Below are 15,472 nucleotides of genomic sequence, written 5' to 3'. Positions count from 1 at the left end.
AAAAAAATATATCACAGAGATGTCTACTCTTGAATCATTTTTTCTCTCTTCTTGTTCTTTAAACTCCGAAGGCATTCAATCTTCAGATCATTCAAAACTGCAAGGACTCTTCACCCGAAATGTTCATCCAGTGTAACTTGATGAAGACAGAGTGCCAAGCATTAGATTGAGAACCTTCAAAACAAATGTCTGCCCAGAGATACATGAGGTACTTCAGCTCCAGTGCTGATTGGTTCCTTTCCTTGGGACTCTCCAATCCTGCCATACATGGAAGCTTTCATAGGCTTTTATTCTCTAAAGTAGGCACACCAGATCCACTGGGTGTGAGCTGTGTTCACTACCATTACTTCTTCCTTTGTTCTCAATTATGTCTGGGATGGTGGCTCTGCAGATCCCCAGAGGCCTTTGGACAACAGCTGTGATGGTGATGCTGACGGTGCTGAGCACCCCAGAGGCTGAGGGCAGAGACTCTCCACGTAAGTGCAGGGCAGCTGCTCCCAGAGCCACCACTCTGGGGACCAGGCTCTGAGGGACACTTGGCCTGGGGTGTGATCTCAGAATATTTCCTCTCTTCGGGGATGCGAGCTATGTTACATTCTCATTTCCACCTTCTAATGACAAAGTGAGGACAGTCCCCCTCCCACAGGCTTAAGCCTGGGGACATTTTAACAGGGAGGAGGAGACAAAGTGTGTATCTACTACAAGTGCTGGGACAAAGTGAGCATGGGTAGTTTGTTTTAAAGAATTTCTCCAAAGACACAACAGGACTTGTCATTTCAGGATCCCCCAAGACCTTGTCTGGACTTAATACTATGGGGTCCTGGGCTGGGGAAATGTAGGGCAGCAGTGGTCTCTGTAGTCTCAGAATTTGAGGAAAAGGACTCTACATTCCTGACTCTTGAGTGGAGGGTTCCTGGAAGCAAACTCCTGGTATTTGAGTGGAGCTGACTGGGTGGCCACCGACAGAATCTTAACCTCAAGTTTCACTGATTTATGGTCAAATAGTGACTTGAGTGGTATTCAGAGACTTGAGTTGAGGATGGATGGGATTTAGGAGAAAGGAGAACGTAAGAAGAGAAATATGTATATTGAGAAAGCATTCATTTCAGACACAGGATTAGTATCTTCAAATAAATTCTCTGTCGATCTTCCTAACACCCCTATGTGTAGATATAACGACTTTTTACACAATTATACTTAAGATACAGATACTCCGTTAAGTAACCCACCCAAGCTGGTAACTGTCTCAGTTTAATTGGAATCCAATTTATCTATTTTGAAAGTCTGTGCACTTTCCGTGAATAAACCATCGTTTTTCGGACTAGGGCCGTGTCGGTCCCTTCTAACTACAAAGGAGTCGGGTCGGGGTGGCAGAAACGCAGAGGAAACCCACGCATGGGAAGGAAGGCACTTTGCCAGGGACCCAGAGAATGTGCCTGTCAGGACGAGGACAGGCTCCATTCTACAGCTCCTTTGTGATTCCCTTGAAGTCTTGTGCTTATGTAGACACTTGTTTGTCTCTGAGGTTCCCAGGATTTCGAGGGAAAATGACATTTCATGTGAGAACGTCCTGATCCCTCTAAGTACAGAGATGGATGTAAAACCCACCCGATAGCTCTGTTTACTCGGTTCTCAGGCTCAGGCAGGGATCACAGGCCCCAGGGCTCCCCTCAGAGACAGGCCTCCTCGCACGAAGGTCATTCTGGAAGCCCTCAGACGGGGCGGGAGGCCTTGGAAGAGCCGCCCGGAGGCTCCGGGTTCGCAGCGGGAGGCGCAGGGCTGGGCTGGGCCGGGAACCCGGGGTTGAACGGCGGGTTTCAGGTTTTTCCGACCCAGCTGGCCACGGGCCGACATCGCCCCGCCTGCCGAGCGGCTGCCGCCTGGCTGAGCGGCGGTGTCTCCCGCAGAGGATTTCTTGTTCCGTCATATGGGCATGTGTTACTTCACCAACGGCACGGAGCGGGTGCGGTCCGTGGACAGATACATCTATAACCGGGAGGAGTTCGTGCGCTTCGACAGCGACGTGGGCGAGTTCCGGGCGGTGACCGAGCTGGGCCGGCGGATCGCCGAGAACTGGAACAGCCAGAAGGACATCCTGGAGCAGGAACGGGCCTACGTGGACACGGTGTGCAGACACAACTACAGGATTGATGAGACCTTAGCGGTGCAGCGGCGAGGTGAGCGCAGGCCGCCCTCCGCGGGGCCCACCCTCCCCTGCCGAGACTCCGCGCAGGGGTGAGGGGGCGGGGCCGCGGGGGTGGGATCCTCAGGCCCGCGGAGGGGACAACGAGCCCTGGCGTCCCGCGCAGAGGGCCGGGGACCGAGGGCACAGCAGGGAGACGGAGGTTGGTAGCCCTGGAACATTCCCCGCAGAGGCGAGTCCAGGACTGCTCAGTATGGCCCCAGCTCTCGAGAGCCTCGTCCTGCGCAGTTCTTTCCACTAATTCTGCACGTTCCCGCCTCGTGCCTTTGGCTTCTTTGCTTCCCGAAGCTCAGGAGCTCAGCCTGGTGGAGTTAGGGCTGCTCCACGGCTGCTCTCAGGGCACCTTACACACGTGGTGATATATTACAGCCATGAAAGAATACATTTTCACTTTTTGGTTTCAAATCATTATTCATCTTAATCCTGGTTTCTTAAATAGATGTCACTGTATCACTTGTCCCGGCCCTCTTTCTGGCAAGGGACTGTCTTAATTATCCCTGTGTGTCTAGTACCTGACACATTGGCAGGTAGTATGAGCTCCATAAACCTTGCTTAAATTAATGAATAAATGTTCTCTGTTGCCCAGCTGCTTAGGCTCAAGAGAAAGCATAAAGGTAAATAGGATCTTAAAAACTGACCTATTAATTATTCTTTACGATTTTGCGTAATGCTTTAAAGTAAACTCTTATTGACTTGGATCTTAACAATTTAGAATTCGTGGATGCAAAGCCTGAGGAAAAAAAGTGTTTAGTAAAAATAGAAACAGTACTTGAGTGTTGTTGTAAGGCAACGTTTTAATTTCTTAGAAAAGCTCAACAAATGGCTGATATCAGAGCTGAAGTTTTGGGGTAAATAAGTTGATGCCATTTAATTACTGAATAAAAATTGTTTCAGGTTCCGTTGGCCTGCCTATCCTCTCTCTCCCTGCCAGCTCCCCCAACATCCACTGCAGGGGTAGACCTTCTGAAAGTTAATTATACCAGTTTCATGAGCACCTATTGCTAGGCAATTGTCTTACCAAACACTACCTATACTATGCCACTTAATTTCCTTGGTGTTAGCAATCAGCATCACCACTTTATATATGCTAATATTGGTACATAATAAACAGTTTAAGTAATTACACACAGTTATTCACTGTCTTGAAGCCTCCCCCAAATACACAATAGGCATCATGTTCTTTACTACATGTATGTAGAGTCTAATGGAAGCAAAGCCTCGTTTAAGCCAGTTATGACCAGAAGCAGCAATGAGTCTGTTCCTGCTGATTTTCAGTGTTAGTGGGACAAAATGATACATTCAAGGGATTGAAAACTCACTGATTAATCCCTAGTCTGACCCTGGTGTTCTCTGTGTATGTTCACATAACTTTTAGCTTACTTTACCCTATCTTGCCTTCTCCTTCATCCTGATGCCACCAAGTACATACTTATATTTTTGCTATTTCAGTTCTTTTTCATAAAAGTTATTCTAAAATTTCTCTCTTGAACTTGTGACCTCCATTTTTTACTCCCAATCTGTTTAAGACGAACAGATTTTATAAGTTCACCTAGCTGACCATGACTTTAGTCAGAGCCCAGGAAGAAGAACCTGATCGAGAGTTAAAGTCCAAACTGAAAACATGATTCTTTCCAGATGATGGCTCACGAGTACCATGTTATTGGGGTGACGAGACTGCCTGCCGATCTCAGCAAGTCCCAGTTGTATTGTATGTTCATGTGACATGCTCACTAACCCGGGCCAACTTCTGCAAGAGTCTCAGAATATTTTCTATAGAGAACATACATGATAATTATGTCTGATTTCAGAGCAAGGCAGTTATTCTTAATAGCAAAGGGATGGCAGCTCACTTGAATGTTAAAAGAAAATTAGGGGAAAAAAGTAAATGAGAGTACATAATGTATTATCAAATAGCTAAAACACTACATGAAATATTTACTATAGTTTTGCACTAAGGGAATGAGGGAGATGCAATAAAATGGCTGCAGAGATAAAGGATAATACGTGTAAAACAGGTTGGGAGGTGTGTCATATTTGACCATGAGTAGCAATCTGAGAAGATAAAGGAATCGAGGCATGGGCAAACATGATGTTTTATCAGTGTTACTTGTTTTCACGGTTTCCTTTCTTTTCCTTCAAAAATTACAAACTTTTGACATAACACTTGTGGTTCTTTTTTGTTTTTATTTTTGTTTTGTCTTTGTTACTAGATTGCAAGTTCTGTAAAGGCAGGGGCCACAGTTTGTTGTTTATCTTTGGGTCCCCAGTGCTTGTCAAATTTATATTTGTTGAATGAATGAATGAATGAATCAAATAAAGTATATGTGGCATAAATGAACTCGAGATGGAAGTGTAGGTATTTAATTATATAAGTTTTTGTGGGGAGTTCGCCACAGAATGGCATTTGAGCTAAGATGAGGCTAAAAACTGAGAGGGATGCTTTGTTGACTGGTAAGAAGTGCTCTCGCTCTCGAATTCTGTATTACAGGGCTGAGGGTTATAGATGTAGCCTGTTTGAAAAGCACTGCTTTGTAGGAAGGATGTGATGGTCACTGTTGTCCCATTTTACTGGACATAGAAATGTCTGTACTTTCTTAATTCTCAGTCCATGGGGCCATGACTACTGTTGATCATCTCATGGCCAGCAGGTGGGAGTCAAAGTTGCTGGACTTTCTCTACTGTGGGGAGCACAGAACCTAACAGAAAACAGTGTCACTGACCTAGCACAAGTCACTAGAGCTTATCCTCATGGTCACTTCTAGATGGGAGAGCGAGGGGGAACAAGTCCACGTTTATTATTTTATTTAAAAAATGTTATAAATAGTGGCTTGTATAATATAGCAATTTATAATTTTAAAGTGCTTCATTTTTATCAATTAGTGTCAACTGAGTAACTCCCATAGAATGATTAAAACTGTCTCTTGAGACTCTGAAAAGTAAACTGACTAATGTTTTTATTCAAGCTAATAAAGTGGTCCAGGTTAGATCCAAATCCAAGATTTGGAATCCAAGGATCTTTCCACCCTGGTACCAGGGAAGGACTCTTCCCAGTGCGGAGACTTGCTGTGTGGTCTCACATCTCACTGTGTCTTTTCCTGTCTGTTATTTCCTCAGTGGAACCTACAGTGACCATCTCCCCATCCAGGACAGAGGCTCTAAACCACCACAACCTGCTGGTCTGCTCGGTGACAGATTTCTATCCAGGCCAGATCAAAGTTCGGTGGTTCCGGAATGACCAGGAGGAGACAGCTGGCGTTGTGTCCACCCCTCTTATTAGAAATGGGGACTGGACCTTCCAGATGCTTGTGATGCTGGAAATGACTCCCCAGCAAGGAGATGTCTACACCTGCCATGTGGAGCACCCCAGCCTCCAGAGTCCCATCATGGTGGAGTGGTGTAAGGGGCACTTGGTTTCCTTTCACCGTGGGGCCCACGGGACAGGGGCAGATAGAGCTTCCTTGGTCCATCCCATCTCATCCCTTGTCCCCAGAATCCCTACTGAGCTGGAGATTACAGGACACAAGAGTGCCTCTTGCCTCATATTAAGGGCATCAGAAGAATCCTGATCTCATTGTCTTTCCAGATACAGGGAGCTCACTCTACACACCAGTGCCCCAGAGCCCAGCCCTGGTAGCTCTGAAGGATTGACTGGTGACCAGAGTCTTAGGGCGTAAGGTTATGGATATGTCCCTGAGGAGCAGGGATCCACTTTCCCCTTCTCCCACCCGTCCACTCTGTCCAAGGATCTGTTGGCGGGTCCCTCCCCTAGGGGTAGTCAGAATGGAGAACTAGGTTCCCCTGGCACCTCCACCTCCTGTATCTCAGACTAGACTTTAGGCTTCTCAAAGGGACACCCCGCTTTGGTGTGGGGACAAACCCTGACACTCAGGCTCTGATCCCTAGGGGCACAGTCTGGATCCGCCCAGAGCAAGATGCTGAGTGGTGTTGGGGGCTTTGTGCTGGGGCTGATCTTCCTCGGGCTGGGTCTCATCATCCGTCACAGGAGCCAGAAGGGTAAGGAACTCTGGGGAAAAGGGGAAGACGGGCTGTGACTGAGACCCTCTGTTCAGGGAGGCCTGTGCCTCTAGATGTAGCTCTTTCCTCCTGACCCTGAAAGGAAGGAGACTAGGCTGGTGGTGGGCGGAAATGGAACGACCTAGGGAGACATTGGAGTCTGATTTTACTGGTTGAAAAGTAGCCCTTTCACAGAGGTGACAGGTGGGATTTATTCTAGGGCTTCCTTCTAGTGGCAGTTCCATTCATTTGGGGAGATTTTATTTTAGGGCAGTTAAGGCCTTGTGGGTAGAGAGGATGGGTAGGGAAGAAATATATTTCAAATTAAGTTGCTTATCTCATTTCCCTTTGGGGTGGGCAAGACACTTGCTGTTTGTGTCATGAGACCTTTTGTGGGACCTCCTGGGCCTCCACCAGCAGGTACTGTTTTTGCTCTGTTTCACTGGGGGTTATGGGGACAGGTAAAAGAGGGAAGGGTGTGAGGTGAGTATACCTGAGCACAATGGTCTCATCCGTGGCCTATTTTCTGCTATGGGATCAAGAGTTAGGGGAGAAGTTCACCCAGTTTCTGTAGGAAGCTCCTGAGGTTGTTCTCCAGAATCAGGCCATAACTTTGGTGGCCTCTTTCTGTGAAACTTGGAGCCAGAACTGTGGTGTTAGTGCTAGACACCAGGATGATACCCACTTTGTGCCACATGTTGGTGACTACTGCCTGTGGGCATTTATAGTGACTGAAAGAGGCTATGCGTGGTGGAAAGAAGGTGAGTTATTATCTAATTTATTAAAAGTTTGACGTCTTCATGTCCCCCAGAAGGCTAACAGCTGCTCCCCAGCCTTCCACACATCTGTGTCAGGCTGAAGTGTTGTGCCCTCTTCAGCTGATTCACCTCTACACAGATGTTAGAGGAGGTGATGGTGACATGCCCCGGACCTCAGCTTTCTCTGTCGGATGCTGCAGGCCGAGAAGAGGTGAGGGGGTACGTCCCTCAGGGTGCCATGTGCTGATCACTCTCTCTCTTCTCCAGGGCACTGACTCCTGAGGACGCTTTGACGGGGATTGGTTTTTGCTCTTCTGCAATAGCTGCCTGCTCTTGCCCAGAATTCCCAGTTGCCTGTCAGCCTGTTCCTCTGAGATCAGGTTCCTCCATTAACTCTAACACAGTCACCAGGTTACCCCTTGCCCTGCCCCAAGAATTTGACTGTGATGCTGCTTCCTGCACTGACCCTGGAGCCTCTGCCGGTGTACTGCCAACAGCGTCTACTGAACATCTACTCAGACCCCAAGGGATTTTTCTGTTTGCTTTCTCCCTCTGCAGACTGCTCAAGAGAAGCACATTGTAACCGTTACCTGGCTATAGGGTATATCGTAATTAAACATGAATATGAGTTATCTATACCCTGAGCCTTCTTTTTTATTAAGTTTATGCTAATCATATATTTTTTTAATATTTATTAAGACTCGCGCCGGGTTTCAGTTGTGGCACATGGGATCTTCGTTGCTGCATGCGGGATCTTTAGTTGCGGCATGCGGGATCTAGTTCCCTGACCAGGGATTGAACCCGAGCCCCCTGCATTGGGAGCACGGAGTCTTAACCACTGGACCACTGGACCATAGGGAAGTCCCTATGCTAATCATATATTTTTTATTGAGGTATAATTGATATACAACATTATATTAGTTTTGGCTGTACAGCATGATGATTCAGTATTTGTATATATTTTTGCAAAATGATCACTACGATAAGTCTCGTTAACATCATCACTATAGATTGTTACAATATTTTTCTTGTGATGAGAACTTTTTAGATCTACTCTTCCAATGACCACCTGTCAGGGTTACAGGAAGGAGGCCTCCCTTGTGGGGAGGTTAGATAGTTATCCAGCTGTCAGACCAACACACAGGCTGGGAGCTGGTTGAGAAGCAGGCTGTACCCAGGAGTCTGGTTCAGCAGCTCTGGGTAGAATCCAGAGAATCTCTGCTGGGAAACCACTGGAGCAGATCAGTGGATTCCACAGTGGTGGGAAGAATGAAAAGGACATCTCCTTCATATTTGCGTTTTATCTAAAAGTTAAAAAAAGGAAGTAAGCTTACTAATATTTGAGGTCTAGTGAATCAGACAGTCTCGTGTCACAACTGAGATGTCACATAGAATACTGTAGGTAGAGCAGGAGTATTCCATCACTGAAAGCTGCAGCTGTATCTTCATTTGTTCACTCACATTAGCATGTTTCCATGTCTTGTAGTTTACTGTGCCCTCTTAAAGAAACTTACGGACTATATTATTTTATTTTATTTTTATTATTTTAAATAACAGAATTGCAAATGGTAGAATCTTTACAATATTTTGAATGAAATGGGGAATAACCATGAAAATCTTTTGTGTCACAGAGAGGTTTGTGGGTTATCCTGGGTCTAAACAATTAAAGCATAGTCAAATTAAAAAAAAAACTACTCTTTTAGCAACTTTCAAATATACAGCACAGTATAATTAACTAGATTCACCATGCTGTACATCACATCCCCAGGACTTACATATGTTATAATGGGAAGTTTGTGCCTTTTCACCGCCTTCATGACTTTTGCCCACCTCTGGCAACCACCAATTCATTCTCTTTATCTATGAGTTCTTTTCTATTAAAGATTCCACATGAGTTAAGTGAGATTTTATGGCATTTGTCTTTCTCTGTCTAACTTATTTCACTTAGCATAATGCCCTCAAGGTCCATCCATGCTGTTGCAAATGGCAAGATTTCATTCTTTTTATGGCTGAATAATATTCCATTATGTATATATACACACCACAGTTTCTTTATCCATGCATTCACCAATGGCCACTTACGTTGCTTTCATATCATGGCCATTGTAATTAATGCTTCAATGAACATGGGGTGCATAGATGTTTTTCAAGTTAGTGTTTTTGTTTCCTGTGGATAAATACCCAGAAGAGAAATTGCTGGATCATATGGCAGTTTTATTTTTAATGTTTTGAGGAACCTCCATGCTGCTTTCAATAGTGCTGAACCAATTTACATTACCACCAAGTGTACAAGGATTCATTTTTCTCTACATCCTTGCCAGCACTTGTTATTTCTTGTCTTTCTGATGATAGCCATTATAACATGTGTGAGGTGATATCTTTTTTAAAAATATATTTATTTCATCTTAAAAATTTATTTATTCATTCATTTATTTTTGTGGTGATACCTTACTGTGGCTTTGATTTGCATTTCCCTATTGATTAGTGATGTTGAGCATCTTTTCGCTTACCTGTTGGCCATCTGTATGTCTTCTTTGGAAAAATGTCTATTCAGATTCTCTGCCTTTTTTTTTTTTTTTTTTTTTTTTGCAGTACGTGGCCCTCTCACTGTTGTGGCCTCTCCCGTTGCGGAGCACAAGCTCCGGACGCGCAGGCTCAGCGGCCATGGCTCACGGGCCCAGCCGCTCCGCGGCATGTGGGATCTTCCCGGACCGGGGCACAAACCCGCATCCCCTGCTTCAGCAGGCGGACTCTCAACCACTGCGCCAACAGGGAAGCCCCTCTGCCCATATTTTAATCAGACTTTGTTTTGCTTTTGAATTGTATGATATTTTTATACATTTTGGATATTAACTCCTTAGCAGATATATAATTTGCAAATTTTTTTCCCATTCAGTAAATTTTTTTTTCGTTTGGTTGATAGTTTCCTTTGCTGTGCAGAAGCTTTTTAGTTTGATGTAGTCTGACTTGTTTATTTTTGCTTTTGTTGCCTTTACTTTTGGTGTCAAAAAGTCATCACAAAGGCCAATGTCAAGGAGCTTACCATCTATGTTTCTTCTAGGAGTTTCAAGGTTTCAGGTCTTATATTCAAATCTTTAATCTATTTTGAGTTAATTTTTGTGTATGGTGTAAGATAGTGGTTCATATTCTTTCTTTCTCATGTAGCTGTCTACTTTTCCCAACGCCATTAATTGAAGAGACTTTTCTTTTCCCACTGTGTATTCTTGGCTCCTTTATCGAAAATATGTGTATGGGTTTATATTTGGGATCTCTATTCTGTTCCATTGATCTATGTGTCTGTTTTTATGCCAATACTATATTGTTTTGATTACTATAGTTTTACAATATATTTGAAATCAGGGAGCTTGATATCTCCAGCTTTGTTCTTTCTCAAAATTTCTTTGGCTATTCTGGATCATTTGTGGTTCCATATGCATTTTAGAATTATTTGTTCTAATTCTGTGAAAAAATGCTATTGATATTTTGATAGGGATTGCATTGAATCTGCTTTGGTCATTTTAACAATATTAACTTCTTCCATTCCATGACCATGTTATATTTTTCCATTGGTTTGTGTCATCTTCAATTTCTTTCATCTGTGTCTTATAGTTTTTAGAGTACAAGTCTTTTACCTCCTTGGTGAGATTTATTTCTAGGTATTTTATTCTTTTTGATGCAGTTGTAAATAATATTGTTTTCTTAATTTCTCTTTCTGATAGTTTGTTGTTAGTGTATAGAAACACAACAGATTTCTATGTACTAATTTTGTATCCTACAACTTCATTGAATTAATTTATTGCTCTAATAGGTTTTTGGTGGTGCCTTCAGGATTTTCTATATATACTGTCATGTTGTCTGCAAACAGTGCTTCTTGCCTTCCAACTTGGATTCCTTTAATTAATTTATTTATTTTAGTCTGATTTTAGGACTTCTAATACTATGTTGAATAAAAGTGGCTAGAGTGGTCATCCTTGTTTTCATTCTGATCTTAGAGGAAATGCTTTTGGCCTTTCAATGTTGAGTAGGGTGTTGGCTATGGGTTTGTCATACATGGCCTTTATTATGTTGAGGTATGAACCCTCTATACCCACTTTGTTGAGAGTTTTTATCATAAATAGGTGTTGAATTTTGCCAAAAGCTTTTTCTGCATGTATTGAGATGATCATATGTTTTTTATTCTTCTATTTGTTAATGTGGTATATCACATAGATTGATTTGCAGATGTTGAATCTTGCAGCTACAAAAACCAGGGCACCAGAAGAGTGTAAGAGCTCCCTTCTGAGAGCTACTGGCACTGTGGAGCGTGGCAGAGGAGAGTGAAATGATAGTGCCCACCCTCCAAGTTCTCTGGAAGGGATTACAGTCAGCCTTTAGATTTGTGTTTAATTAGAAGCTTCCCCCTCAGGCTTTAGCTATGATGGTAAGCTAATAGTCCTCTTTCACAGAAATACTGATCTCCCGGGTCTGTTGCTTCTTACTGTGCCCTGGGTTGGTAGCTGTTTAAGAACTTTTCTACATTTGTTATAGTTCTTTGTCACCCCTGAGCCTAGTGTCACCCTAAGCCAGACAATGTAGAGGCATCGCCTAGCACCAGCTGGAAAAATCAGGGCACCAAAGGTATACGCTTCTGTGGAGGGCACCAGTGGGCTGGAGCAAGGCAGGGGGAGAGTGCAAAGATTTTGTCCACTGGCTTCTGTTGCATGCAAGTACCTCTATGGCCCCTTAGAATTGTGCCAAACCAGAAACCTGCCCCTCAGGCCAAAACTCCTGGACAAAAAATAAGCCTCTTTCTCAGAAAGACTGGGAATGTGTTTCAGTCTGCTATTTGTGCAGTACCCTTGGGGTGGTAGTCTGCCAAGAACCGTATCTAATTGTTACAGTCCTATTGGACCTAGGAGTGTGAATCTCCCTGCCCTCCAGAACCAGGTGATCCAAAGACATCCCACTGGTTTGCAGCCACAAAAACTGGGACACCAGACCCAAAAACCAGGACACCAGACCCAAGTAAAAGCTCCCCTGCAGGAAATACTGGTGCTCTGGAGTGTGGCACAGGAATAGTGTGACGATAGCACCTGCTGGCTAGCGCGATACAAAGTGGGAGTGTAAAGATGGAATCCCTGAAAAAAAAAGGCGTAGAATAAAAAAATAAAAAGGTGTCTGCCCACCTTAGCATAGCAGAGGGAGAGTGCGAAGACGGTGGCTGCCAGCCTGCATCCCTGGGGAGTATCCCAGCAGACCCCTGCTCGTTAGGCTGACACTTTAAGGTCATCAAATGAGCCTCATTCCCATAAAGTCTGGGCACTTTTCAAATGGCTTCTGTGCTGGGACCTGGGTCGAGTGAGTCTGTGTGTGAGCCCTTTAAGAGCCATTTCTTGGTTCACTACAATATTGTCTCATGGACATGAGAGCCATTGGCTTTCAAAGCTAGAAGTTTTGGGGACTCATCTCTCAGGTGCAGGTCTTAAAAGTTGGGGTGTCTATATTGTGGTGTTCACACCCCTTGCTCCTCAGGGAGAAGCTCTGGATTTTGAGTTCCTTCCCAATTGTGGGTTGCTGTACCTGGAGAAGGGTTTATGGAAAGATAATGACTCAGCCTCTCTTGCCTTGATGTGGTTTCCCTCTCATTAGCCTGATGTGCAGGTGTTGTTAAGCCAGTTTTTAGTTTAGTTATTTTTTTTTCCAGAGGAAATTGTTCCATTTATAGCTGTAGACTGGGTGTGTCCATTGGAGGAGGTGAGTTCATAATCTTCCTTCATCAACCTCTTGTACCAAACTCTTTCAGCAATTTTGAATATATCATCACCTTCTGTCCTTAAACGTAAGATTTCTTTTGAGAAATCTGATAGCATTATAGTTTCCCTCATAAGTTATAAACTTCTTTTCTCTTGCTGCTTTTAAGATTATCTCTGTCTTTGATTTTTTACAACTTTATCATAATACATCTTTGAGAAAATCTCTTTAAGTTGAATTTTTTTTTTTTAAGAAGATGTTGGGCGTTGAAGTTTATTAATTTATTTTTGCTGTTTTGGGTCTTCATTTCTGTGCGAGGGCTTTCTCTAGTTGTGGCAAGAGGGGGCCACTCTTCATCGCGGTGCGCGGGCCTCTCACTGTCACGGCCTGTCTTGTTGCGGAGCACAGGCTCCAGACGTGCAGGCTCAGTAGTTGTGGCTCACGGGCCTAGTTACTCCGCGGCATGTGGGATCCTCCCAGACCAGGGCTCGAACCCGTGTCCCCTGTATTAGCAGGCAGATTCTCAACTACTGCACCACCAGGGAAGCCCTTTAAGTTGAATTTGTTTCTTAACTATGAGCTTCATGAACTTAGATATCCAAATCTCACCTCAGATATGGGAAACTCTCAGTGATTATTTCTTTTCTTTCTTTTTTTAAAGAGAGTGATACTGGCAGGGCTATTTTATTATTTATTTACTTATTTTTTTGCATTAAAATTTTTTATTGGAGTATAGTTGATTTATAATGTTGTGTTACTTTCTGCTGTACAGCAAAGTGAATCAGTTATACATATACATATATCCACTCTTTTTTAGATTCTGCCATTGTTTCTTTAAATAAGCTTTATGTTCCCTTCTCCATCTCTTTTCCTTCTGGGACTCCAATAATTGACAGAGGGTTACATTTGATTGTATTCTACAGATCTTCTAGGCTTTATTCACTCTTTTTCATTCTTTTTTCTTTGTTTTGTTCTGAGTGGATAATTTCAAAGTTCCTGTCTTCTAATTCACAGATTCTTTCCTCTACTTGATGGAAAGAAGATGAAAGAATCTTCCTCTTCTTTCCATCAGGCAGAAAGAGCATTTTTTGTTGTACTTTTCATATCCAGAATTTCTATTTGTTTTTTTTTTTAAGATTTCTATTTCTCTATTAAACTTCTAATTTTGTTCATGTATTGTTTCCCTGATTTCATTGAGCTGTCTTTCTGTGTTTTCTTGTAGCTCACTGAGCTTCCTTAAAAGAGCATTTTTGGGTAAATTATAGACCTCCACGTCCTGGTGTCAGTTACTGGAAGATTATTTTGATTCTTTGGTGTGTCATGTTTCCTTGATTTTTCATGTTTCTTGAAGTCCTTCATTTCTGTCTTTGCATTTGAAGTAGCAATCACCTCCTCCAGTCTTTACTAACTGACTTTGGGAGAGAAACACGTTCTGTCCGTCTTGCTAGGGATTCTGAGACTCTCTCAGACCTTTTATGGATATGCCTGTACCACACTTCTTGCTCTCTCGTGGCACAATGCTTAAACTTGTATGCCTTCTCTTGATTCTGCAATGTACCAGGCTGGCTGCTGACAGCTTCCCTTTTGTTTTCCCAAGAATGGAGCTGAAGCTCAGGTTCATGTTCTCTCCCTGGCCTACAGATTTGGGCTGGCTTTCTGTGCTACTCATTAGCTGCCAAAGCTCACTCTTGCTGCTGTCAGGAGTGCACACAGGGAGCTGGCCACAGTGTGGGGTGTGTGTGGGTGAGGTGCATGGGGTGTTGGGAGTGCCTGTGGGCAAGCTGATGGGATTCAATGGTGAGGTATCCCCAGTGGCTTGTTGGTGGACATCTTGAGGGATCTGCGCCTCTTTCATATCTTCCAAGAGTTCTATCTGCCACTTTGCTGGCCTCTACTCACCCCCAGTAACGTAAGTTATGACTCACTACTCTGGATGGGGTGAGAGAGAAATGGCAGTTTCCCGCACAGCTGAGGAAGACAGGTGTTCACTCACATGCTCTCACTTTCCTTACAATTATCCTTACAGGATAATTCGTGAGTTGAGAAGGTCTCTCTTGGCACCAAGCTGTGCTGCCTTGGGGAGGAGTGATGCTGTTCCTCCTACCCTCTCCAGTGTGTCCAACTTGTATTTCTTTGCTCCAGTGGTGTGCTGGAAGTTCTCCACTGGAAACCTGGACTTCCACAAAGGCTCTCTCACCTATGAGTAATTGTCTAAGACTGTTCTCTGCGGGTTCCCAGATAATAGCTAAGAGGGGCTGAGCCAGTTCATGGGCCATTGCAGGGTCCCTAGCCATGACTGAGGTCTGTATGCTTGTTATCTGATGCATAGTTGGCAAGACTCCTCCTGGATTCCTTAGCATATGGTGTTGGATCCCATAGCTCCCACAAAGGTATCTTTATCCAGGAATGGATACCAAATTGTTGTTAAAAGGGGGATATGAACGAGAGACATCTTGTTCGACCATGTTGCTGATGCCACTCCCCAAGTACGTTCCTGTTTCCTGATTAACAACCTCACTTAACTAAGTCATATTCTTAATCAACTTCCAATAAAGCTATGTGTGCTAGGTACATTTTTTATTCTTTTATGTCTAACAGTATTTTATCCTTTCTTCATGCCTAATTGTGATTTTGAAAAGGTATACATTTATTAATAGAAAATACTTTTCCTTTAGAACTTCCAGGCCTTTTTCATTATCTTTATGATGTAAGTATCTGACGGTTTAACAGTGTCTGTTGTCTGTTTGTTTTGTTTCCCTCATTGGGA

At 43.6% G+C, this 15,472-nt stretch overlaps 1 protein-coding gene across 2 annotated transcripts; it reads left to right on the top strand.

Moving 5' to 3' along the window:
• Positions 1 to 315: 315 nt before the first annotated feature.
• Positions 316 to 7,611, top strand: LOC309829143 (boLa class II histocompatibility antigen, DQB*0101 beta chain-like). Of its 2 annotated transcripts, none has more exons than XM_082664842.1 (5): positions 316 to 476; positions 1,908 to 2,177; positions 5,318 to 5,599; positions 6,107 to 6,217; positions 7,243 to 7,611. In XM_082664842.1, exons 1-5 carry the CDS (start codon positions 368 to 370, stop codon positions 7,248 to 7,250), a joined length of 780 nt encoding a protein of 259 aa, XP_082520968.1. In that variant the 5' UTR covers positions 316 to 367; the 3' UTR covers positions 7,251 to 7,611. The 2 variants fall into 2 exon arrangements, with proteins under 2 accessions (XP_082520968.1, XP_082520969.1); XM_082664843.1 differs by lacking the exon at positions 7,243 to 7,611 and adding an exon at positions 6,614 to 7,194.
• The last annotated feature ends 7,861 nt before the right edge of the window (positions 7,612 to 15,472 follow it).

This window comes from Grampus griseus (assembly GCF_964374135.1).
Source record: "Grampus griseus genome assembly, chromosome: 10".
Classification (NCBI taxonomy): Eukaryota; Metazoa; Chordata; class Mammalia; order Artiodactyla; family Delphinidae; genus Grampus; species Grampus griseus.
The sequence above is the reverse complement of the archived record's forward strand: the minus strand, read 5'-3'. Positions and strand labels throughout refer to the sequence as shown.

Bases quoted from the DNA above. Each gene is read 5' to 3' on its own strand.
- LOC309829143 (XM_082664843.1), top strand. From the start codon at position 368: ATGTCTGGGATGGTGGCTCTGCAGATCCCCAGAGGCCTTTGGACAACA. The intron at 5,600-6,106 runs GTAAGGGGCACT...TCTGATCCCTAG, and splicing joins TCCCATCATGGTGGAGTGGT to GGGCACAGTCTGGATCCGCC. The intron at 6,218-6,613 runs GTAAGGAACTCT...GACCTTTTGTGG, and splicing joins CCGTCACAGGAGCCAGAAGG to GACCTCCTGGGCCTCCACCA.